General features: G+C 41.8%; 1 protein-coding gene across 10 annotated transcripts in view; it reads right to left on the bottom strand.

Annotated features, from left to right (window-relative positions):
* Positions 1–26770, bottom strand: part of nhsl1b (NHS-like 1b) — a 122503-nt gene that overhangs the window by 10162 nt on the left and 85571 nt on the right. For 4 of the 10 annotated variants that reach the window (XM_038727373.1, XM_038727371.1, XM_038727374.1 and 1 more), the window contains exons 2-5: positions 11459–11611; positions 7470–7600; positions 4816–5020; positions 1609–1740 (exon numbers count right to left, since the gene is read on the bottom strand). In XM_038727373.1, the coding sequence (XP_038583301.1) occupies positions 1609–1740; positions 4816–5020; positions 7470–7600; positions 11459–11611 (621 nt within the window). Of the gene's footprint in view, positions 1–1608; positions 1741–4815; positions 5021–7469; positions 7601–11458; positions 11612–12529; positions 12669–16617; positions 16883–26770 lie in introns of those variants that run through there. The other 6 variants (XM_038727375.1, XM_038727376.1, XM_038727377.1 and 3 more) reach the window with 3 other exon arrangements.

Raw genomic sequence — 26770 nt, 5'->3', positions numbered from 1 at the left:
ACCTTGTCTCATGCGTTAATAAGTTCTGGTTTTCTTCATTAAGGAGGAAAGGATATGAGGGAAGACAGAGAGACTCCCTACTATGCTTCCCCTCCTATTCTGGCTCTGGCTCCGTCTGACTGAAATGCGAATAGTCTGCTGGGGTCCATGACAGGCAGCTGGTAAAGGTGCAAGGCAGCCAAACAAACACATACACGGACACAAACATACACAATGTTCACATGGCCATGCACTGTCAAACAGGAACGAACACACAGAATATGCAGATAGATATAGAGACAAGGACACACAGAAATGCAGACATCACAAAGACACACACGAACATACCGGCTAGTAAACAAACAATTTGAAGAATGAGTTGTAAAATGGGAGAGGATGTCTAGTGTGTCTCCCATCTGTGGTGGATCTCCTGTTGATGCTCGTATTCCAAGACACACACACTTATGCGTCCTTTCTTTTCTCTCTCGCTCTCCCGTCTCGCTCTCTCCAAACCACACATACACACTCTTCCTCCATTGCTAAAAGCTGGAGTGACAGCTTGGCTGCTGCTGCTGCGATAGATTAAGCTGCAGGTCTACTTCGCAGGCAGCTCTGGAGCATAGAGAGGGAGGGATGAAGCACTGGGACAATTACCCCGGCCCAGTAATCATGGCATTCAGAGGCTGTCGTCAGCTGTGCACTAACCAGACTTTAAAGCTCTTTTCTTATCAGCCTAGGGGATCTTATCGCACAGAGAAATGACATTCTCCTTAAACACTGCTGCCATCCTACAGCTCAGAGACATGTAAATAAACAGCAGCCATGCGCTGCTGTCAGCACAGCACAGTGTCAGCTTAGTAAGCTTACTGCTCGCTTAACACCCAGCTCAGCTGAGTGACTAATGGTAGGGGACCTCATATTTGTTATTTAGCCCTCATCTGTTTGGAGGGTTTGAGGATCATGTGGTCTGAAAGGGGCATAAGAAGAGGGGTGTGAAGCCTTTCTGGTGTCCATGATCAGGGGCCCACTGTCTCATAATCAGTACATGTTGGTAAGTAAGACACACACATGCAAGATTATCAATATGGCCCCGGGATTACAGCACAGACACACAATTAACACACACAATTCAAAGAAAAGGGACTGCAGAAAGTTGACCCCGAAGGATTACGGCACAATACGTATTTAAAAATGGCAAACCCTGCACTTAACTTCTCCTATGTGACATGATTTTCCAACAGGCAAAGTCTAAAATGAGATTCTGCGAGTAAAAAATTAAACCCACAAAACTACTGAAAAGGATTTCATAACTGGTTTCTGGCTGTAGATACAGTTAAACAGGGTAGAGGAGAGCAAATGAGGACACTTCGTATGTAAAACTGAAACAGGGAAAGACTGAACAACTGCAGGGCCTTGATCCAACACTGTGGACTTGCATGTGCCATATTTTCCCTCTCAATGTGACCAATGTTGGCGGTGTGAGTTAATATTTCACTTAATGTATAATGCACAAAGCCATAGAGAGTTAGGTTAGAGGATGTAGTGAAAGAAGGAGGGATGCTTGTCCAGAGTGTTGGTACAGGTCTGTGGACAGTAGAGGGCAACATATTGCCCCACAGTGATCCATACCTAGCTCCAGGTTGAAGTTGTCAGGCAGCCCTGATATAGTCTTTCTGCGTTTGACCTTCTTGGGCCGGCGGGACACGGTGTCAGTGTTAATGAGGGAGCGCCGGATGCTCGCCTGTCGGTCAAACACTGCCCCTGGTAGCCGGGAGGGCGAGAGCAAGGCAGGCGGACACACAGGCAAACAGCAGTCAGTTAGTTGAAAGGAACAAACCCACCAACATGCAGAAAGTTTAAACATGCAACGTCAAGAAGGCAAGAAACCTAAAGGGTCATTTTCTCACCCACCCACCCACAGCAGTGATATCTAGCCATGCAGACAGTTTTTGTTTTTTTTCCTAAGGTTTGGAGGTATCGAACTTTTGCGTTTTCTGGTGCCACCCCAATTCAATATATGTAAAGGGAACTCCATTTGTGATGCTCACAGCATTGAAGAAATGCATTAAATGTTTAACAGCATCCTTGACAGAAAGAGTGTCTGTTACTCTGCATAATTACTTTCTCGCAGACGCAAATAAAAACAATGCACTGCTGAATTATTCCCTGGGTGTGTACGTGTATGTATTTATGTACTGTATATATTGTTTTATTTAATTTATTTCATATTTTTCAATATTCTAATATACATTTAATTATCTGCTAAGTTCTATGTGTTTAGCATGAAGGGCCTACAAAGTTTAATTTCGCTGCACAACCTCGTGTTGTATATTGATAAATAAACTACCTTGATAATCCACAGAACACACTGTGAACAGTTTCCACAGGGACTAAGAAGTAATTCCACAGGAAACCACTGCCCAATCAATACTCGATTTTAAGGCTCCTAGCGATATATTTGGAAGTTTAAAAAAATCTGATGAAGATAATTTGGCCTATAGCAACTTCCTTTTAACATAAACTCGTGACATATTATGAGTTTTATCATGACATTGACATTACATAACAGTTCAGAAAGTTGTGCTCCCTGGTGCGATGTAACAATGACACTATTACTAAATATATTGGCCTTGGCAATTTATCAGTCTAGCTCTACTAGAAACTGTTGATAGTGAAATCTGGGCATGTTTCTAGAAATAAGAGTTGCTGTTGATTCTTTCATGTAACTGTTCAATGGTGCGAGCGCCACAAATAAAATTCTATTCAGTTTCCATTTATTGAGTTGGAGGCAGAAAGCTCAGAGGCAAATATCTAAACCTGGGCAAATAAAACCAAATGTATTTGTGTCTGCATTATACCACTAGAGGAAAGGGAGAAGGGTTTTTTTGTCATTCTCATTTACTAGCCAAGTTTAATCCTTAGAACAGAAAATAACTGGCCAAAGGGGCTAGCAAAGAAAACAATAACATTTTTGGCCTCAATATTAGTAATTATAAAGATACTTATAAGATATGTGAGATCTAGAGTGCATGCTGTTATCAAAAAAAATGTGCATGCATGGGACAGTATGAGGTGACATACACACACACTTTTATTCTCAATATCCTTCTCACTCTCTGTCAAGTTTCCCTAAAGAAAGAGCAATATCTCGCTAGGAACAGCTCTTCTATCTGCTATTTGGCTAGCTGGTGACAGCCTGCAGGCGTTGGGGAAATAGAAATTGGTACGAGGGCAGATAGTGTCTATCACATTCCCCCTCACGGTGACAGAAAAGTCCCTGATCTCTCTCCGGGTCTGTATGTGTGTGTGTGTGTTTTACTCCCCTTCTCAGTAATCTAAAGTGACAGGAGATGAAGTCAACAGTGATTTGCGATGAGTGGGACCACATTAAGCACTCATTAGTGTGTAAAGGACGACAAAGATTGCAGTTATATTGGCCTTGACAATAGCAAAATTCAGATGTTGAACTGCAATTTGCGGAGTCTTTGTGCTGTTGTTCATCTATTTTAGACCTCATACAAGATATCTATATCAATATGTCTTATGATTGAAACATCACACAAGCTGCAGTGTAATATATTACTCATCAGAACTGGCAGAATGAGACGTTGTATCTATGTGAGTGGCTCGTGTGGCAGACAGCACTGAAAAATGTGACATGCTAACAAGGGAATTGCATCGACATGTTTTGCTGTGTACGAGTGTTCGTCTGTCAAACGCCTGGTGATCTGACATAAAGTCAGTGAAAAGCCTTGACCCTTGGATAAACGTCAAACCCTCGATCACACACGCATAAAGAAAGGTAAAGGTCAGTCTCCAACAAGCATGAAGGAAGAGGAGGAATTTGCACAGATGTGCAGGAGGAAAGGCAGACATCCATGACTGACTCATACAGTTTTTTCCTCTGTGGATCACTGGATACAGTAATTGATTAGTCTATATCCACTTTTCCACAGATGGTTGATTAATGGAACAGTCCCACATTTTGCTTGTAGGACTCATTCCCCCTTTATGCTGCCTTACTAAGAATTCGATGAGAAGACCAATAAAAATCACAATATATGACATGTTAATGTGCAGTTTTTAAATTATTGAAAGGGATTGCTTTTGCTTTTGAAATTGGCCAGCCCAACCCTTTAGTCTTTAAATATATCAACAAGTACCGGATGGATTATTCCCCTTAGTATGAATTATAATAACTTTGGTATTCCAGTGGTTTTTCATCAAGTCAAAATATTAATTTGTCCAATTCTTTGACCTGTGCAACTAATGGCCTTCCCATCAGCCCCAGCTATTCTTTTGGTTAATGTTAATTAGCAAACAAATAGCATTCTAAACACTCTAAACTAAGATGTTGAACATGGTAAACATCATACCTGCTTAGAGCCGCTAGCATAGCTGTAAACTTTTGGTCTTGTTTATTTGGTGGAGGCTAGCTGTGTCCTCCTGCATCCTGGATTTGTCCTAAGCTAGGCCAAGCATGATATGAAGCTATCTCTGTGTTAAACTCATAGACTTGAAATTGATCTTCTCATCTACTGTAACTCTCGGTAAAACAGCAATAAAAAAATGTCCAATGTCCAAATGACCAACAAAACCAAATGTGTGAGAGGTGGTGAGAGGTTAATGTTACAGAACGGACACCAGGGATGAATGAGACAAGATCAAACTCTCTCGAAACTAGTCTGATCTTTCTATGTTGCTATTCAACATGGAACTAGAGGACCAGGACATTTGTTTTCCCACTACCGACACTGATGGTGATTGGTTGCTACTTGCTACTGGTTGAGAGATTGACAAAATGGTTGGATGACTGTGGTTGCCAATAGGTCATACCTGTGACATTGATGGCAACTATGTCTGTGGGCACGGCCTTGGCCGTCTGCCTCATCTTCTCCTCTGGGGTGGGGAGGGCTGCGGCCTTGGTCCATACCACCTGTCCATCAACCTCAGACCCCTCCTCTCCTTCACCCCCTCCCAGCGGGGTCTGGGGCCTCATGGAGAGCTGAGATTTGCTGTCCTCCGCTGATGAAGCTGTGGACTAGATTAGAGAAAGAAGAATGGGTTAGCGAGACTTAAGACGTCAAGTGGAGCAAAGAAAGCGAAAAGGGAATGCATAGAGAGCAGAGACAGCAAGAAAGGAAAGGTGGCAGAGGGGAGAGAGTGAGATAATAGAAACAAGGGATGAAAAAGAAAATAACACAAACAGGTGATTGAGGCGAGATGGAAGGAGGAAGAGCCGAAAGAGGCGAGAGAAAGAAAGACAAGACAGGAAACGGGAGTGACAGAGGTGAGAGAGATGTGAGGTAATGAAGGGCAATGGAAAACAAAGATTTAGTCCTACTGAATTAAAGCACAGAACTGACGGATAAAGAAAAATGTCAATAGAGAAAAATATGTGTGAAAAGAATATTATAGAATAGAACTTAATTATCCAAAAACTATAACTGACAGCTTCTACGGGCTATATTGGCACACACAAACAGACTTTAGTATATTACATTGCGGTGACCTTTAGAAGCTTGTGGTGCTGTAAACATGTTTCACGATCAATCAAACCCAAATGGAAACACACACACACACACACATCTATCAGAGTAAACAGACTGTTTAGAGATGGCGCGATAAAAGCAAGAGAGAGCAACTGCAAGGAAGACGAGAGAGAATCACTCACGCATTAACTCGTGTTCACACACTAACAGTTCTCAATCCTGAAGTAGATTTTACTGCAGAGGATGCAACAACAAACAACAACGTATTGCTGCAGCCTCCAGGCTTGACATTGAGCTGTTAGTCAACAGAAAACCAGCAATTTCCAGTTTGCTGAACATTTAACTCAATGTCCATCTGTGATTTTGAAATCATTATTTTGAATCAGAGTAAACACAGGCTGGAATTTAAAGTACACTGGAAACAAATGATCCCAAATAGTTTGGATTATAGAGCAATTCCAAGGGCAGAAACGTTGAATTTTGCCTGGCTGTATCTGGTACAGGTTGGGCTTTTCCACTATGAAAAGAAAAACGACTGGCAGGAAATCCTCTGTGTGAATTTGTTGGATTTAAAATCACTGGAATAAAGTTGTTCAGAAGCTCCCAAATACGCCCAGGAGTCATTCCCTCTGCCCATTACTGTTTATCCTGACAATCCCAAACATCAGACTGGCTAGAAGAGATGGCTATTAGAGCTTTCATATAAACCACCCATGGGTGGATGGGTATGTGGGGGAGGCAACAGACGGGGGGAGAAGAGGGGAGGATTTAAAGAAAGGATCTCAGTGAGAGTTGAGTGGTAAGCATGGCTTGTTATCTTGCATCATCGTGGCTCAACCAGGAGCCCTGTTTCTCCTTTTGAGGCGGCTGTCAGGCCATGTTAGACTCACTGGCCTCAGGACAACAGGAAGTGACGGGGAAGAGAGGGGATGGGGAACAAAACAGCGGAACAGAGGAAGGGGGATGACAGCAGACAGGAGGAGGGGATTGGTTTGGGTTGAAGAGAGGGACGTGAGGGTGAAAAAGTAGAAAGACAGATAACGAGAGATGGGAGTTGGCAATTTAGAAAGACAACAGCATGTTATGAAGGTCGAGGGTCGAGTCAGGCATGACACGAGTGAGAGGCTCTGGGGGGACAAAGGAGACCCTGATAATGAAAGTCCCTCTGACCCTTTCAGAATCACTCATATCACATTGTGTGTGAGAAAAAAAAAGAGGTATATCTCTTCTCCTATATGAATTGCACTTCACCTCACACTAATGGTCAGTCAGTAAAAAGAGCTATGACAGCTTCTTTTTCCATCCCTCTTCATCTCTGCCCCTCTTTATTTCTCCATCTCTCTCACATGTATCACACTCCTATGAAATTACAGTGCTGTTACATTAGACAAACAACAGCCCCACCAAGTGTAGAGGAAAGACAAGTATAAAAAAGAAATAACAACAGCCAGCATATGTTTGTTCTCTCAATATATTTAGCTCTGTCTGAATGAAATTGTGAGTTGAACATTTTATTCTAGTTCTACTTTTTCATGATGTGTACTGACAGTTATAACAATATGTGAGTGTGAGCTTTGTGCTGGCTCTCTATGTACCATTAATCCTAACAAACTACCACTGGTTAACTATTAGCACAATGTCAACCACAGGGGAAGAACAGGCTGGTAAGTTGGCTAGCTTTTGGGTCATTTCAATCAAGAATTCTTGATTTAAAGCTAATCAGGAATTCTGTAAAAAAAACAAAACAAAGTAAGGTCAGGAAGGAAGTAAACTTAAGACTAAGGAAAACATGCATTTCCATTTCAGACCACTAGAGGGCAGACTGACACTGTTTAAATCACAGGAGGTGAGTTGCCATGCTTCTTAATCTGCACTAGACTGCAAAGCACTGCTGTGCACGCATAGTGCACTTGTATGTACTGGGTATGTAGTGACTGTTGAACTGACACCTGGACAGGTGTGTGTGTACTTGTGTGCAGTGTTTGTGCCTATGTGTACCTTCTTATCATTATCTTCATCCTCGTCATCATCATGCAGACTGCTGGTGGACTGTGCAGGGTCGGAAAATATGGGACCCTGAGAGTAGTACTGAGAGCTCCGGAAACCATCTTTCCTTAGTTTGTCGCATTCTGCAGGACAGACAGAAACACACATGTCATATACACTATGGTAGGAAGATGTATGAAATAGATATAGGACACACACACAGACATACCTAGCTGTGTAACGCTTATCAACTGTGTGTGCGTGTGTGTGTGTGTGTGTGTGTGTGTGTGTGTGTGTGTGTGTGAGTGCCGTCCCTGTTGGACGCTGCTCACACCTCCTCTTGTCACCACCTGCTGGGATGGTGTTGTGATGTATATGTGTGAGTGTGTGTATGCCCATGTGCGTGATAAGAAGAGAGTTTTATAAATTAGTGTGTGTGTGTGTGTAACAAGAGGAGGGGGGTATCAGTTTCAGTCTGTCACACACAGATGGCAGAACAATCCCCCCCCTCTCTCTTCAACCCCCCCCTCCCCATGGGGCATTTAGCACGTCATTACTCTCTTTCTCCCTTTGCAAATACCTACTAGTGCATCCTTTGTCTTATATTAGCTCATTAAATTCACCTAGTACTAAACTGTGTGAGAGCAAGCCTTTCACATTTCTATTTAAATAACTTTAATATGAAAAAATCTAAACAAATCCCTATCTGCCACATTGGTAGCATATTAACTGACATGTATGCGTGAGTCTTCTTTGTCTTTCAAATAATCCCTGATTCATACAAATGTGGTCTTTAATCTTGCATCTTTGGGATTCAGAATCCATTGTGGTGAATGAAACACTCCTAGCCTGGCACCTCAAGGATGCTGCTTTTGATCCCTTTCATGTGCCATCGATCTCCATAGCTAATTACAGCCCATCTCTGTGGACAGACACACTGGTGCATGTATAATACTGTCAGTTAATGGATCCTAATGAGATTGGCGAAGGTAGCTACTGTAACAACAAGCTAATGTGGTAGCGGTGTGGAAGAAGGGATTTTGAAAGACTGATGATAATGAGAACAATGATGGGGAGGAGAGCTGTTAAGATGATCGGTGTTGCGTGATGGGGACAGTTGATCAAATACATAAGGCTTGATGAGTTGAGTGCTGCTTGTTACTAAGCAGAACTAAGTGACATGAGAGAAGATGAGCAGAAAGAATGAAGGATACTGAGGACAAAAAATATATAATGATAGAATAATGAACAGGGTCTATCTGTATATTATTTTACAGCGGCATTTAAATAAAATCAGCAAATAGTAATTTATCTAAGCAGTGTAGTGCCTATTTAGTGCTACAAATAAAAGATGCACAAAGTATGTGGAAAACTACATCTACTGGGAGCCGGAGTAAACTTTAATAAACAATAATGATACTTTCAAATACATTTTTTGCTTATCAAGCAGTTATGGAGCAACATTATTATTCATTTGGAGTCAGTCACCTGGTGAATCTATGTCCAATATTCTTTTTCTTCTAACACTGTTTTTGGTCCACCCAAATCCTGAGGGAGATATCTGGCTATTTAGCTGCTAAATGCTCCACTATGCAACAGCTAGTCGCCAACTAGTCTGTCTGCTGCTTGGTGCTGAGCAGGTAGTGTACAGCGGGTTTCTATAGCTGTTTCTGAAAACAGCTGCCTGCTGTGGCTGAAAACAACACGGTGAGAGTTGTTAGAGTAAACCAATACAGTAAACATGCAACAATGAGGTGAAACTCACTACAAAGCTCTGTAAAGCAGAGGCGAGCATCACTACGAACGCCCCCCTTTTATGCTGTCACATTGTTTTCATGTTGTCATTTGATATGTTGTTGATGTAAAAATATCGATAACAGTCGCAGCTGCTTTAAAGTTAGTGAACTTTATGAACTTTGATCTGTCTGACTAACAGCAAGGGCTTGAAGGCAGTTTTCTTCAATTCAAATCTACCCTTATTCTTACACTGTAAACACGGGCAAACAAAACAGCAGCCCAGGTTATCACTGAATTACATCAATGACTAATGAACTTATGCATAAATCTGGGCATAACACTGACAGTAATCATACAATTGTTATGTAACTTCCCCCCTATGGGTTCAACACATTTTTGTAACTCATCAGCTGCCTGCTAAACACAAGCTGAACCCTATATGACTGTGTGAAAGGAAAAACAGAGTGGATGCACACCACCATCTGATTGGTTATTGATTACTCTGCTCTGCAGAGCAGAAAGCAGACTCGTGCACCTTGCTATGCTCATGCTGGTGGCACTGGATTTGGTGACTGCTTACATGTGCATGAGGGCAGGGGTTGAGCCTGGTTAAACCTCCTGAGATAACCTCTAAATTATTAAATATCTTCTAACAATAGTTATTACTATTACACATATGTAAATAATGGAAGTTTATTTCTTTAAGGCTGGCCTGTAGATAGTTGTGTAACCTCTGCTATCAACTTCCTGGGAGTGGACAAGGAATTAAAGAGCTAAAACACACAAGACTCAAATGGACAGCACAGGTGCTCTCATTGGACACCTGTTGTATTTCATTTAGGACCCCTGGGGTGACAGGATGACAGGACAGTGATGGGGGGTGGGGGGTATTAATATTTAAGAATATGCAGCATCAACAGCACAGGGAAAGACAAAGACAGCCTGCAGTGTGTCTCTGTGTGTCTGTTAAAGCAGGTGACTAATGTCCGAAAGCAGGTGACTAATGTCCGACAGTATCAGGTTACAAACGGCCCCTCCTCGTTTATCTCTCTTTCTCCCTTTATCAGTCTCTTTGTTTTATCTGCTGGCACACAAGGCCACCCAAGCATGTAAAAAACAAGCCTTTACTGTCACACATCCACCCGCGTACGCACACATACACACCCATATATACACACTTCTAAGCCTTTGCTCACACCTGTCTCGCAAGCTGTTATCTGAGAAATGGGTGGAAAGCACAACTTTCCCAGGAACTCTCGCCGAAACAGGTGCCAGCATTTACTAGTATTCCCACTTCCTGCGCTGGGAATGTTGTGAGAATATTCAACAGATGTCACTCTGCTGTGACTTGACTCCTTGTGTTTGTTTGACAACAAGACAGTGTCTGTGCTGGACAAACAGGAAGAAGAGGTTCTCACACTGTTGTGTTGTTGGTTAAACATTGGACTGAACACAACTTACAGGTCTGGGCATTTTTACAGTGCTGTAGACAGACACAGTTGATCTTTACCTTGATGCCATAACAAACATGATGTCCAGCAACACTCACGCCAGTGAGCTTTATTAGTGTGTCTATTTTGCTTGATTTGGCTGATATGCATTTAAATTATTTATTGGAGTTAATTATGGGTCCACTCAAACAAATTTTAACAATTATTTAAGTTAGTTGAACGACAGAAGTGTTTGATAATCAATTCATTGTCACTTTTCAAGCAAATATGACAGAAATTCTGACTAAATTGAATCTCTTTGTGTTTTGGAAATTGTAATTCTTTTTACTATTTTCTGACATTTTATAGACCATTAATTGATCTATCAAGAAGATATTCTGCAGATTCGTTGTTGATGAAAATATATTGTCTAATGTTTGTTTGATCATTTTTATGTTTCACTGTCATTTTGAAAGATGTAATATTTTACCTTTTGCCAAATACTACATACTAACGCTTGGCTCCCTGAGTGTACATGAGAACCACCAAATTAGCTCAAACTCCTGGTTTCAGCAGAATGGGAAACCATCAACAGCCAGCATATGATTACAATTTCTACAACATGTAATCAACTGTTTTAAAGGTTGTTTTACACAAAATGTTGCCTGGGAAAGTACACAAGTGGCTAATGAATTCTCAAAATGTGGATGTTGTGAACCTGAAATGATGCAAACACCCACTAATCTCCTTCTCCACAGGAGTGACAAATTACTCTAACCTTGATTTTGTCAGTGATCATGTTGGATGCTGTCAAACTCTCTGAATGGTTCTTACCTCGCAAGGCAGTCTTGAGGTTGACTTTGGCCTGACGGTGGAGGTCTTCTACACAGGGGGGCCGGCTGCCTGGTAGGAAGACGTTCTCCTGCTGGTGCCACGGAGCTGTGTAATGCACCGTCCACTTGCTCTCCTCATCCAGGTTAGACACCGCTGCAGAGACACACAGATCAGGTTATGGAATTTTTGTTTTTCTTGACTTATATTTCCAAATGTATTGACCCCAGTAGATTTCTCAAAGGATCTTTTACTACATCATCGTCAAGAACAGTATTTTTTTTTAAACTGAACAAAAAAAAGAAGCTAAAGATAACCCACACAGTTGACATATATCAGGGTTTTTGAAGAAAGAAAAGAGGGTTCGCTAATTCTAAGGTACTATAAACTGTGCATTAGAAAATACCAGTACACTGTGCACGTGCAACTGGCTACAGAAAGGATTTGTTTATGTTTGGTGGAGAAAAGGAAGGGATAGGTGGTGCTTTGCATCGAGGTGTCATTCTCCACACCAACAACATGACACGTATCTGAGACTTCACGCAGTAGGCCACACAAGTCAGAGGGGGGAGGAGGGGTATAAAGAAAGTTGGAGGGAAACATTAACTGATTCTGATGATTCTCAGCTCAGACATTCAAACAGGCTACTAAAAACTTACAAAAGCGAACTTTTAAGCAAGTGAACTTGCTCTCGGAGAAACCCCTTCCACGCAACAATAAGGCAATATAACAACAATACACACACTAGAACTAAAAATTCAATGGGTTTAACATATGGCTAGGTCTCAAAACCATTTAAAAGTAGCTGGCTAAGACACTGAACTATTTTTTCCTTTACAACGGAGGGAAAACAGCCCTTTTCTTTGTCATTTTCTAGAGCACTTCTCTCAGTCATCAGACATCATTAAAGAAATATTAACAGGACTGGTGCTTTTCCTTGTTTGCCTGCAATTGGTGGTGGCTTGTAATGGGGGCGATCCAGGAATTGATGCTTATTCCCATGCCGCAGTGTCAGCAAAATGACTGAGGTGTAAATATCAACAAACACGCATAATTTCCAAAAGTTAGGCTTACCAAGTGAGCGTAACCAAGCGACGGTTGGTGATCGTGGATGTAGGATTACCTCCATTAAGCCACGTTAGTTAAGACAGCTATCTGTTTGTCCCTGTCCTGACCATCACAACTGTGTCCATCTGACTGGGACAGAGGGAGAAGTTCGGAGGAACCAGAGGGAAGGGGAGGGGTCATGAAAGGGGACGGGAGCATGTGGACTGTTTGTGCTTTTTCACAGGTGCTAATGAGCCGTAGTAGGATGCATAATGGGTGTGTTGGGGGAGGACAGAAAGCCTCCAAGGTAAAGGTATAAGGTGTGGTCCTATGACTACAAACTGGTCGTTGCAGAAAGTGTGAGCTAGTGTGTAAGTGTTAATATGTAGATAGCCTTCATTTTTAAAAAGCCCCTTTGGGAGAATCAGACTTTGCTTGTATGTGACGATGAGAGTTCTGCAACCTAGTGAGCACTGCAGAGTTGAAAATAGTTTTATGGATGGATTCATAGGGGTCAGTCCAGTGTGCCAGGTCCTGCTGAGTACTGCTGTTGACCAATGGCACCTTAATGTCTGTCTCTACAGCACGTTGAGAAATGGGAAGTTGTTAACCGCTTCTCCAGCAGAGGAGAGGGGCGGGTCATTGTGTTTATTCATGTGCCTCACTGTCACCAAACAAGTTTTCTTTTAGTTTCTTCTTCATTCACAGATCTCTTTTGTGGTAACTCTTTGTGTGTGTGTTTTAGTCTATGCTGTCTGGACTTGTGATCAGAGGAACTTTGCCTCGTGATTTATTTGACTGATTAGTTTGACTAGTGCAGGCATGTTGAAAGACAGCATGTGTAACAACGACACGGGCAGCCAATCACAGTGACACACCGTTACATATACACGCTATCTAGCAGTTTACAACCATTACACATCCTCATATAATGCAGACATATAACAGAACATGGGTGTCGTAACTTTTCATTGACCCCGTAAGTATGTGGTACGTCTGACTTCTCCTCTTTTTGCCACATTGCCAGACGAGTGTGATTAGCGTACCCGAGTTAGCCACAGGCTAGTTTTCATCGGCAGTCCCCTTGCCAGATGTTATTAGGCATACTAAAATAGTAAACTGTTATAATACAATAAAATACATTATACAATTGACAAAAGGTAAAAAATTACACTGTGTTAAAAATCACAAATAATCGAATAAACAAGATGAGCAGATCAAATCTAAAAATAGATGATACAGTTATTGTTGGTGGATGGGACCAGCGTCAGTGCTGACAATGTTGATTTTCAATAAGCCATTTCTTAACATTACTCTTAAATGAGTAACAGGATGGAGACTCTCTAATTGATGGTGGTACTGAGTTCCATTAATGTGACGCCGTAAATGAAAAGACGGCTGAATACAGTTTTTTTGAGTGGGATTGTGCAGTCCCTCCTGGCTGCACCTCTAGTAACTCTGCTTGCAGTTGATTTAAAGTTGATAAGGCCAGACAAAGGAGGAGGAGCTAAACTGTGCAAGATCTTATACACTAAGCACACGTTTCTGTATTTTATGAGGTTTTCCAAACTAAACAGTTTATACTTCTTTAGAATATGGCAATGATGGTAACGAAATGGCCTTTTGTCTAGAGTTTTAAGTGCTTGTTTGTATAATGATTTCAGTGGTTTTAAGGCTGTAGAGTGTGCGTTGGACCAACTTATCAGACAGTAGGTGATGTGGAAGAGAACCAATGAGTGGAAATATGACATAGCTGCCTCAGTCAATTCAAGTGAGACAACAACACACATGATTTTCTTTTGCTTGTATTTCTGCTGCATGCATTGTCCTAGGTGTTTCACCTCACTCATATGGTTGTTATAGCTTAAAGCAAACAAGTACTGTTGGATCCAGGCTTGCTGTCTATGTATGGTATATGTAGTATATGTATTCATACACGACTAAAGACTTGTGCAGGCTACGAGACTTTCATCGTCGGCCGATGGCCATGCTGTTCACACTACACAACTTGCCATCTTGTGACGGGATCTGGAAGTTGTGCCGTTCACACTACGGGAGCTGTCAGCGGCTCTGTCACCCGTCGCTAGTCTTCAAACCACGTTTTGTCAAGAAAACACATGTGAAATGGGAAATGACGCGAACCTACACACGAAACAGCTGTTGTTTGTTAAAATAAAGATAGCAATTATAAAGACAAAGAATATGGGTGAAAGAATGGATTAGCACGAGCAGGTAGCAGGGACTGTCTGAGCTACAGAGAGAGCTGGAGGTGAGTAAAAAAGTGTTTTGCAGTGAAAAAGTAGCTGCCTGCTCTGCCAGCTGCCTGCTCTTATTGGCTGGATGTGGATGTAGAGTCGGCCAACTGCTCCAGATATTTGGCATGCTAGATATCTGGCTGACGTCTGTGATGTGTCAGTGATGCGTCAGGCAGCCGTTTTGATGCGTTGTTGAGTAGTTCACACATAATGGCCACCAATCAATCGTTCATTTACCCATGATCACAGCATGACGGTTTCTTATGAAACCCCTTTCCAAATGTCACACACACTCAGCACAGGTAGCCCTCCCCCACCCTCCTCTCTGACTGTGGGGTTTGAATAGACCTTAGCCAGGCTATAGGAGACCAAGGTCATGGGGACTATGGACACAAAGCCTGTATTGTCCCTCTGCATCAGTCTCCACATCAGGCTTTTCAGTGCCACAATACCAGCTAGCCCCTTTACACAGTAGTCTCACACACACCGGACTGTGGCGCGAAAGTCTTTCAGAAGTCTACTAATCCCTCAGTCCATTGACATCCCAACTCTCTGTTCGCCCAATAACAAATGCAGACTGAGAGCAAACAGGCTACTGAAAACTCTGAAAGATACAAACAGGGGGGCCAAGGAAACCTGCATGCAGTAATACCTTGGAAAATGCATCTGCACACACATCCACTCTAAAAGTATTAGCAGTTATGATCAATATCATGATCAGCTGGTTCCCCAATCGCCCAGCAGCGATTCTCATGCATAATACAACCTCCTGTGTTTCATTGATGGTCGGCATAGGCTGGGGTCAAGTCAAGTATTGAGATGTAAAATACAGTAAAGTCATTAAAAAGATTGCCAAAGCATAAAATCATCTTAGTTAATAGTTTTTTTGGGGGAATATGCCTCTTTACAAGTCCTCGATAAAAACCTAGTTTTCTACCTGTCTCATTTTAAATAGTAAAATATTTAGGGTATCATAATTGGATTATTTTTAACCTTAAACCCAAATAAATTTGCAGTTCAATGTCTTCTTCTTTCTATGTCTCAAACATTTGTGCACGCTTGACATTGTGAAAAAGCTGAGGATATGAGTACTGCTCAGCATGGCGCTCCCTTTCCTCAGGACTGCAGTGCAAGACCAAGCTGCTGAGCTAAGGGGCAAAGTGCAGGCATGTGCAAGATGGCAAGTTAAGATGTGAGAAGTACATAAAACGCTGAGCTAACGATTAACAATATCACCTTAGCCTTGACTGCCACACACACTATAAATACACCTGAGATTAGAGTCGGCACAAGCAGCTTGCCCTGCATCAATCAGGTCTTTGTTAAATATCCTCATGCGCTTGATATGAAGCTCAAATTAGCTGAAACATTTAGAACTAAATAAACATTGAAAACATTTTAAAGAAGAAGGGGAGAAAAAGCCAAATATCTTCTAACAGAGTAGCTGTGATTTTAAGTGCTTCCAGCTGCCACCTTTTACAAATGCTGTTAGGTCATTTAGTGCTAATAGTTGTCGGCTCTGTGAAGTCTTGGCCCAGTGGTTACCTGGTAACAGGGTGCAACAGAGGGTTGTCTCTGGGCTCAGCAGAGTCAGCAGTCAAGCAGTATGCCCACAGGAAACCATTAGTTGTAATAAAATGATATACAAAAGCTGGCGTGTGTCCACTTTTGATACAGAACAGCTTTAATGAAGCCATTTAAATGGCTATATACACAATAAATCCAGTCACACAAACATAAATAACACTCCTGTCAAATTTATGCCTAATTATGCGCTATTCATTTGTTCAATAAGTCCAAACTACTCATATATACTCATTTGTTAATGATCAATATAGAACAGAAGTAAACATATCTTACCCTTCCTTTTGAAGTATTTAATCACAGATTTTAACGAGGTTCCAATAAACACCATTATTCCGGTTAAGTATATACGCCTCTGTTTTAAAAATCCTTCTAAGGCACAAACAAACAAAACAAATCCAGGGAATAAAAGAAAGAGAGAAGACGGGGCGAAGTAGTAGTGCTGGCGTCCGCTCCCCTCCACTCACATTCTCACTACACGGCGGCTTGGCTAAGAGCGTGTGTGAGCGTCTACTATGCTGACAGCGAGCCTCTAACTCTATCTCTCTCTCTAAACACACACACGGTCCACCACTTCCCCCTCAGGCAGTCCAGTCCTCAGAGAAACACACACACACACAGACAGTGGGAGGGGTGCAGGGCCGGCCCCTCTGTTCCTCTGTGCTTTGGTTACCAAGGAGTTCTGGCTGCCTCTCCCATTATTTCTCATCATCAGTCGTCCTATCGCGTCTGTCTTTCTCTCTCTACACTCTCTCTCTGATTTACTCTGTGGGAGAATATAGCTGAAAGTTAAACATGCTTTATTAGAACGAACAGGCACTATACTTATAAACTATACTGTTTTGCTATGAAGGATGTTTCTCTCCATCGTCCTCTCCTTCTTTTTGTTTTCTTACTTTCTTCTCTGCTCTGGCAAAGCTAATCAGTGTGTTGCCGCTTTCACTGCCACAACAGACTCATTTGGGGAATATTTATGCATCTAATTAAACTACCTGCCACCCCTACAGGAGAAGCATGTACATTTTTGTGGAAAAAAAGATGCTGAGAAGGTGTTCTCAGGAGGATGCAGCTTCCACCTGCATACAAAGTGTAATGCAAATCGGAAAGATCATTACACACAACACACTAAAGCGCTGACATTTATCTCGTTTGATCTCATTTTGTACCATTTCATGGTTTGCAAAACAACAGAAAGACCAACACGCTACACAGATTCTGTCCCTGCAATCTAAGGTGTATTAAACCAGATAATTTTTTATTACAACTAATTTCATCACTAAAAATCTTCTTTATTTTCTCCTTCTCTCTGGATGTTTTCCATCTTCCTCAGTCTGATCATTCCCAGCCTGCTGTGTGCGCACATGCCCACTGAATCTGTGCCACATGAATATAGATCACATACAATCCTCCCATTGTCCCATCCGCTCCCAATCTATCACACACACACACACACACACACACACACACACACACACACACACAACCATTCAAACACATGCAAACACGCACACACACTAATAAGAGCAGGGCTACCCCTCCTTCTGCAACAGCATTTCTTTTCAGCCCAAACGGCTGAAGAGGGGAGGGGGGGGGGTGGCGGGGTGCAACAAGAGGTTGAATAGGACTGCAAATGATCCTTGAATTTGTGGGTAAAAAGGTTTCCCTCCCCCTCCTCCCCCCTAGACCATGGTCATCTGAACCTTTCAGTCCGAAGTGCTGTAGACAACAGATTGGATTTGTCTGTGTGTATATTTGTTTTCTAGCATCCATTGGTCCTGCACAGTCTACTGTATGTTGTCTTCGCATTATTAGTTCTCGCTCTTGTCCTTGAGTTACAAAGCTTTACATATGGGTAATAATATGTCTCTGTAAAGGTTATATTCTTCTTGAGAGTTCAACCTGTCAAACATACTGGTTCGTGGCTCTCAAATGTAAAGATGTTCTGCCTTCCCCTCTGGAACATCACTTTAAACTGAATATATTTGGGTTTTTGACATTTGGTCAGATAAAATAAGCAATATGAAGGCTTTGAGAAAATGTGAGGAGCCTTTCTTTTTCTACAGACTAAACAGTTTCATAAATCCAATGGTCAACAGATTAAACCAAAAATTTAAATCATCATTAACATTGACCCAGGTTAGAAGGAACATGAACATTATATAGTAACACAGGACAGTCTAAAAAGGTTTAAGCAAAGTCTTTCTCCATGTGTCAAACTTTTCTCCACATCTTTTTGCGTCCACGTGAAAAGAGAGGTCAGCCGCCTCGGTTTGGCTTGTGTCTCTTACTGTTTGGCACGCGTACAGTATTAGGATCATTTATGCAGACGCGAGCCCAAGCAGCATCACTCATTAAAGCATCACTCCCTATTGTTCTCAGCAGAGTGTCAATACGCACACACAAGCGCGCATGCGCACACACGAATACGATAACAGCGGGGTCAACTCTACCCGCTGAAGGAGGGCTTCTAATCTAGGCCACCTCTAGGATTAGGGCTATCCATCCATTCAACCATACGTCCATACACAGTGACAATATAGTGATTATCTCTTCTTGTTAAACAACCAGCAGCATGTTCACGTGAAAAGGTGGTGACCCCCGGAAAAAGAGAAGAAGAGCGCTGTGGTGAATAATCAGGTCTTGTTGCACTAGATGTTATTACTAAGACTCAAGGGTGAATGTGGCAGAGTGAAAATAAAGGAGCAAAAAAAAAAAATGATGCGGGGCAACTGCTCTTCCTCCTTTTGTCGTCTTCCCCATCCAGTTTTCACACTTCATTTGGATTTCCGCATCAACCTGGCAGAGACAGCTAAAAATATTCTCACATACAAACCCTAGTTATTTCTTTTTTTTTTATCCCAAACTGTTGACTTTAACTCTAATTCCCTCCAACCCACCAATCATTTGATCAATCCCCAAAACACGCACATCTCCCTCTCTGGTTCAATATCGTCTGTCAAACATCCGTTCAAATTCCCAAAGTGCCCGAATCTGGCATCCACCCACACACACACACACCCACACACCCACACACACACACACACACACCTCCCGCTTCATCTGGCAGGTCTAAGCTTTTATTTTTCTAATTGGACTTCAGAAGATAGAGCTAAGCTGACCCCCTAAAACCCCTAAACTCTACCTGCTCTGCTGATCTCTCTTCCTCTCTTTCCACCTTCTCTCTCCATCTCCACTTTTTCATCTTCTCCTCTCATTCTTTTAGACATGAACGCTTTCAGGATTGCTAATGTAATCTAGCCTCTACTGATTTTCCTCTCCCCTCTACTCTTTCTTTTTCTTGAGCTCCCTTTTTCAGGCTCTGACCTTCCCCACTCCTTCCCCTTAGTGGGTAGAAATCGTGCGTGGTGGAGATAAGCAGGAAAATGTGAGGCATGGCAAATGGAGCCCAAGTATTTGTTTCTCACACAAGCGCAGAGTGCGCGCAGTGTTGTGGAACACACAGAGTTGTTACAGAGTCACCAGAACTGAACATGAACGGGCAGACAGGCTTGGACTGTTTTGACTCTATTAACTTAAACTAAATGAATAAAAAGCTTTCCTTTAACAATTGTGGTGCCATTTAGCAAGGCACTAAATTACTGATTGCATCTGTGCAGCATCATTTTAATTACAATCAATTTCCAATCAATGGAACACACATTTACTCAAAAATTTTGACAAAAAACAAACATTTAGTTTATAACAATTTGAAAAAAGTTAGCAAGGATCAATTATTAAAAACTAAAAAGTTTAGACTTGGAAGGCTCAAACTGGAAACCACCACATCATATTTCTCTTTCATCTCCCCCTACTCTCTTTTTCTGTGAATGAAAATCTATAATTTATAGTATGTAGAGCAACGTACTCGCTCGCTCATCCCCTTTCTTTCATTCCTACATCTCTGTGAATGAAAGCGTAGTGACAGGGGTCTATGGGAACCCGCACACTTTGGTCTTCTCTGAGATATATAACAAGTCATGAATAATCTATCAGGAAAGAGTAAGGGGTAGAGGGGGGAGGTAGCATGGCATGATGAAGGTTAGGGGTTGATCATCATACACTATATTTAATTGCAGGATTTTAATTACAAACTAGGGCTGAAACGATTCATCGATTAAATCTAGGGCTGTACATATAGATTATTTTTCAAGCCGATTAATCTAACGATTATTTTTTTGATTAGTCGATTAATCTAACGACTAATTTTGTTTATTCTAAAAAAAGAAAAGTTGCCTATTACTTGATTAACATACCAATTTATCCAAAATAAATATCAAAAACATGTCTAATCAATAAATCTATATTTTATTCAATCATCCTGATGAAGCGCATTAGAATAATGACAATAATAGCAAATCTTAAAATGAATCAAATTTCCACGTCACTGATGTGTTGTGATAATAACAATAACAGACATTTATTAGGCTACTTTACTAAAAACTTTAAATGTTTCTGACATGGATTCATTTCAATATTGAGTAATGCAGTATGATAATCAAATGTACTTCTGCATCAGTGAACACCTGAAAGGACTCACAGACTGTCCAGACAGTCACAGATTGTCTGTAATTAGATTCAGCTGTTTTCTCACTCATACGTGGCCGTTAGATAAACGGAAAATATGAAACAGCCGATCGTTACATGACTCGCGGTGTAACGTTACGTTACCATGACAGCAGAGGGGCAGAAATTACTTTTAACATGAAGGCGATGAAGAAATACTACGTGTCCTCGTGCTGAGAATGTGCCGTGCTTGTGTGGCGACAGAAAGTAAACACGATTTGCGGTGCTGCCGTCTAGACAAAGTGCTGCGGGATACTTTGGTTTCACGTGTTCATGCTGCTTCACGTATTCGTGGACAGCAGCTGTGCTGCAGTGAAGCTGTTTCCAGTTCAGAGCTCACAGAGCAGCACGTTGTTGAGTTTCTGTCTGAAATACTCCAAACTTCAGACAGTCGAAGGCGCGGTCTTGTAGCTGGAGCTTGTCCGGGATTATCCCACACCGGATGCAGCGACGCGTCGACGCACGTAATGCGCGTCGACGCATTTACGATTACGTCGACGAATCGCCCCAGCCCTAATTAAATCGATTACTTTGTTTAATCCATAACTATATAGCATAGATATGTGTTGGTAAAGCAGTAGTCTGCTTGTTGTTGTTGCGGCCACCGCCAAGCAAAATTATTTCTTAAACGAAGCATCGATGAATCGTTGAAATAATCTACAGAAGTTACTAAAATCATCATTAGCTGCAGCCCTATTTTATGTATGTATTTTATATGACATTAAAAGAGCTACAGGGCTATCACATGAGAGTAATAAAAGTATAATACAACAGTGTTTTGATGAACAGTGGACAGTTGATAAACCTTCAAGACCGGTCAGGAAAAGGTAAACAACTCGCTACAGTGCTCATAAAAGCCATAAAAACACGGTTAAGCAAAGTTAAACTTCAAACCCACTCCTGAATAAACACAACTCTCTCTCAAACATAACACACACACACACACACACACACACATACACGCAGAAGCCAAGGCAATGGAGAGGTTGTGCTGAGTAAACAAGCTGTGATAACCACTAATGATTTTAGCATGGGGTAAAGTTCTCATGCATCTCACACACACACACACACACACACACACACACACACACGCACAAACAAATTAAGTTCGATAAGGTCCAGCACTCGCGAAACAACCTTTTCCTGACACCAAAAGTCTTGCAGCCTCTCAGCAGCCCCCCCCCCAGTCGCACTGCTGTCTGTTCAGCAGGTTACTGGGTAAAGCAGATCCTCTTTCCTCCCCCCACTCCTGTTCTGGTCTTTCCGTCTGACCTAGTCCATTGAAGCAGCTGGGATTCCATCACACACACACACTATATATCCGCATGGATAATGTCACCATCCCATAACTTTCCCTAATTATCACTCTGAGAAAATACATGCAAAAAAAAGACTTGCCTTCACATACACGCAGCTCATCCAAAAACACTCTATACACAAAACATTTATTCTACGACTCAGTTTGACAGACTGTCATCAGTGCAGACAGCAAACCCCTCTCTGTTAATGGCTTTTGTTTTTGGTGATTTTAAATGAGCCCATCAGCAGGGTGTTTGCATGATTACATGCAGAGTAGGGTAGGATTAAATGCGGTCAGACTGAAGGGGGTGAAATATACTCGAAGCTACATGAAGTGGCTCACAACATGTTTTTTTTTTTGTGAAAAACGTTTGTGTACTTATGTGTGGTGGGGATTTAGCAAGGTGCGATACTTTATCTGCCATTTGAGCAAATAGAGAGTGTGATTTCAATCCAAAGTTCACTGTTTGTGTCTGTGTGTCCATTTTGCACCAAAGGGAAAGATTTCATCAGACACTTTCATAATTAATTTGGGAGATTCAATGTGATTCAAGTCACACACAAGATTTCAAGTCAGCAATGAAAACCACTGCATTTTGTGAGTGTGTCTGTGTGCACGCTGGATCATTCTTCTCAATGAAAGGCAGCGGGGCCTCCCTCTGTGGGCTGCTCCTCCTTTGTGATCCATGAGAAAACCCTCCAAGTCCGGGTGCCACCCTGCAAACTACGCCCTAAGCATGCACACCATCGCTAACATAATCAGATGCTGTTCTTTGTGTCTGTACGCGTTTTCTGTTTTACAAGTATATGTACGTGCATATTCTAGCCTTGATGTGGTGACACATGTATGTTTGTGTTTTCTGTTCAAACACCATTGAGCCTGTGTGTGTGTGTGTGTGTGTGTGTGTGTGTGTGAATGAGAGAAACGTCTTTCTAAAAGGAAAGTTCTACACTAATGTGGGGGGGAAAAACGGAGATGCTATCAAAAGCACAAGAAAAAGGTTAAGAAGAAAGACATGGGAAGCAAAGTTTGCTTCCACAAAATGTTGAAAGATTCTTTGATGTGGTAGAAGCAGAGCCATTTTGCTGAGTAGCGATGCAAGGCAGGATAGAAAAGGCAGCGCTTTGAGGGACAAAAGAAACAAGAGAGCGGAGATAAAGGCAGCTGGGAGAGTAAAGTCAGGGGTGGAGGGCACGGAAACAGATGAACCGAGGAGAGAGAGAGAGATAGATGGAGTGTGAATGCAAAACATCCACAGGTAAGGACTCAGTAATACCAGATAGTATACACGCAAACATACACAAAGGCCTAGCAGGCTTGGCAGTCATGCCTAATTTCCCCTCCCCTGGCGTCTGACCCGGGCACTCCTTACCGACCCCTTTGAAATTCAAGCCAGGATAAAAGAGAAAGAAAGACAGAGAGAACAGACACAATATATGTACCCTTATTTGAGCATGTGGACAGACAAGACTGCATTAGAGTCTAATCTTAACTGAAAAACATACATAGTTGTGTATGGCACTTTTGTGCATCAGCACAGTAGCAAAACAATACCAAGCTAAGACTAAGAAAAGCCTAAAAACAAAGACCAGGTCAACTAATAGCAATAACAGCAGAACACAAACTGACAGGGATGTTAGTTTCAGCACAACAAAAGGCGGGCCACTTTTAAAATGTAAAGGCCTGCTGAGCAGGGAGTTAAAACGCTGTTATTTACGAGCAGGCTGATTTGTACGACTGAGCTTTCGTGCCTTTGGGCAAGGTGGCAGTTTTGTTGCTAACTTGAAGTGTTTTATGTCCCCGTCAGGATGGATTTGTAGCTAACTGTCCATTTCCCCCAGGCAACAGAGTTTTAAATCTAATGCAATCTAACCCCAATGGCCTGTCGCCTCCCCCTGAAGTTGGCAGGACAATAAGATGAAACTGTCTGTTGGAAAGTGGAAAATCTGTAGGTCTGTGGGATAACATTCAGTTCATGTTTTCCTGGTATTTGGATGGGCTCAAGAATTTTGAAAGAAGTGGCCCAACGTGTTTCACCACTTTATTCTAGACTGAAATATCTCAACAACCATGGGATGGATTGCCATGACATTTGGTACAGATTTCCAATGGACCCACAGTATGAATGACTGATAATCCCCTGACTTTCTTCTAGTGCCACCGTGAGGTTGACTTTTGTAGTTTTTGAGGGTAATGTGGATTGTAATGTAATTTTGCATGAACATTAATGAATTTTGTTATCAAACTTCTCACTAAGTGCAATATCAAGTAAAAAATTGTATTTGTCAAACACTTTGGTTTATAACCAAACACCTGTAAAACGTATGGCATTCTCATCAGGCTCCTCTGTGTTTAGTGCTTACAAAAGTTTAGCACGCCAACACGCTTAACTAAGATAAAAGCTGCTATGTAACCTCAGCATTTCAACATTGTCATTCTGACTATGCTAACTTTAGCATTTAGCTCAAAACATGTGTGCCACAGTACTGCTTCACAGAGCTGCTAGCATGGTTGTAGACAGTCTGTCTTGTTTTTTTCCAACCTATCTCACTTAGTTTGATTCATTCTGGTCAAAACTATCTTGTCCTCATGTGTGTCACCCCATGTTTGTACATAGCTGAACAGCATTGTGGCTGGACAGCAAACAGGTAAGTCATTCAGTGTTGACACTGGCTTAATATCAGTTCAGAAGTTTCATTAGCATTCAATTATTGTACCTAGCTATTTCTATTCCTACTCTAAATGTACGGGTGTACCACATGTCTGACATGCTATCAAGGGCATCCACTGGGACATAATTTATTTCCCAGTGAAAAGCTCGATCCAGGCATTGGTGGTGTAACATAAAGACGGACCCCTGGCAGCCCCCAGACTGCATTAGAGGCCATTACCATCCAGCCAAACGGTCTCCACTCATATTGACTCCTGGCCCTCACTCTCCAGAGGGCCCTGCGAGGACCCGCCACATCAATAACCACAAGGCCTAAGTGTGTTTGTGTGTCTGTCCTGTGCATTCAGATGGCTTACAGGAGGCTGACATCATTCTGCATGCTTCTGTGTGTGTGGTTGTGCATATTATTGCATGCGTTGTATGTGTATTGTATGTGTGAATGTGTGCCTGCAGCTGTTCCTATAATCTACAACATTTAGGAGGTGTAGCTTACAGTTACTGCCGAATGTGAGGAGGTTAACGAAATGTATGATCCGTAACTTTGGCCAGAAGGGGCATAAGTTTGGCGATATTATGAGCCACGCAGGGCTGGAGTTATCAGGATAAACAATGCATCCGCTGCGGGTGCTATGGACACTCTTTAAGTCCCAGTAAATGGACATTCGGATTGTGTCGTACCACTGTCGTGGCTTACGTTTGGAGCAGAACGCAGGAAATAAAGCTCGCCGCCTAGTTGTTGACAACCTTCTGGAGAACTGTGATATACTCCGTATGCAAGAGACATTTTTAGCAAAGCAAAGGTTGGAATGTTTAAACTCTCTCAATGGTGACTGTCATGGGGCTGCGGAGTCTACAATTGACCTTAGCATGGGAATAGACAAGGATATCAGGGGGCGTGGCTGTCCTATGGAATAAGAAGCTAGACTCATTAATAAATGTGGTCAGGCTTGATGCAGATTGGTGTATAGCCCTGTATTTTGTCTGTAATAACAAGGAGTTTTTTTTTTATCTTAAATGTGTTTACACCATATGAATGCTTTCAGAATGAGGATGAATATTTAAATAGGCTTGCCTTCAACAGTTCCTTTATTCAAAACAGTAATATCTCTTGCGTCTATGTCTTTGGAGATATGAATGCGGATATCAGAAGTCACTATTTGCCAAACATATAATTCAATTCTGTGAAGATCTTATATTTTCAAGCAGAGTATTGTTGTCCACAGACAGTTATACTTACATTAGTGAGGCCTGGCACACTACATCATGGCTGGACCACTGTATCAGTACAGTTGATGCACATGTCTCACTGGGGTGTTTGAGCATTTTGTATGGGGTAACAATGAGTGATCATATACCTCTTGCTATACTGATAATTGCTGAACACATACCTGTGCTATCCAGATGTGAAAACAGTGTTAACACAGAAATATTGACTGGTCAACACTTAAAAATAAAGACATTTCTGCCTATTATAAACATACACTAGGTAATATCCAACTACCTCTAGATGCAATCCTGTGTAGGGATATTAACTGTGAGGATGAGAAGCATAGGAGAGATATATGCTCCATGTATGCTGACATAGTTCATGCTCTGTATGAAAGCAATAAGCCCTATTATAAACATAAAAATAAGTACCATAACAACAAGCCTGGCTGGAAGGAGTGCGTAGCTAGATATCATATGGAGGCACGGGAGGCCACTAAATCATGGGCTATGGCTGGTAGACCACGACAAGATCCTGTGTTTGAGCATAAGAAGCTCACTAATGCAAGATAAAAGAATGCCATTCGCTTTGTATGTAAAAATGAGCTGGCCATGAGGGCTGATTCCATGGCAAAGAAGCTCATAGGTAACAATGTTAATGATTTTTGGAAAGAAGTGAGAGTTCTTAA

Source organism: Micropterus salmoides, unplaced genomic scaffold, assembly GCF_014851395.1.
Source record: "Micropterus salmoides isolate LMB-PRFRI ecotype aquatic unplaced genomic scaffold, ASM1485139v1 Ms_hic_scaffold_18, whole genome shotgun sequence".
NCBI lineage: Eukaryota > Metazoa > Chordata > Actinopteri > Centrarchiformes > Centrarchidae > Micropterus > Micropterus salmoides.
The sequence above is the reverse complement of the archived record's forward strand: the minus strand, read 5'-3'. Positions and strand labels throughout refer to the sequence as shown.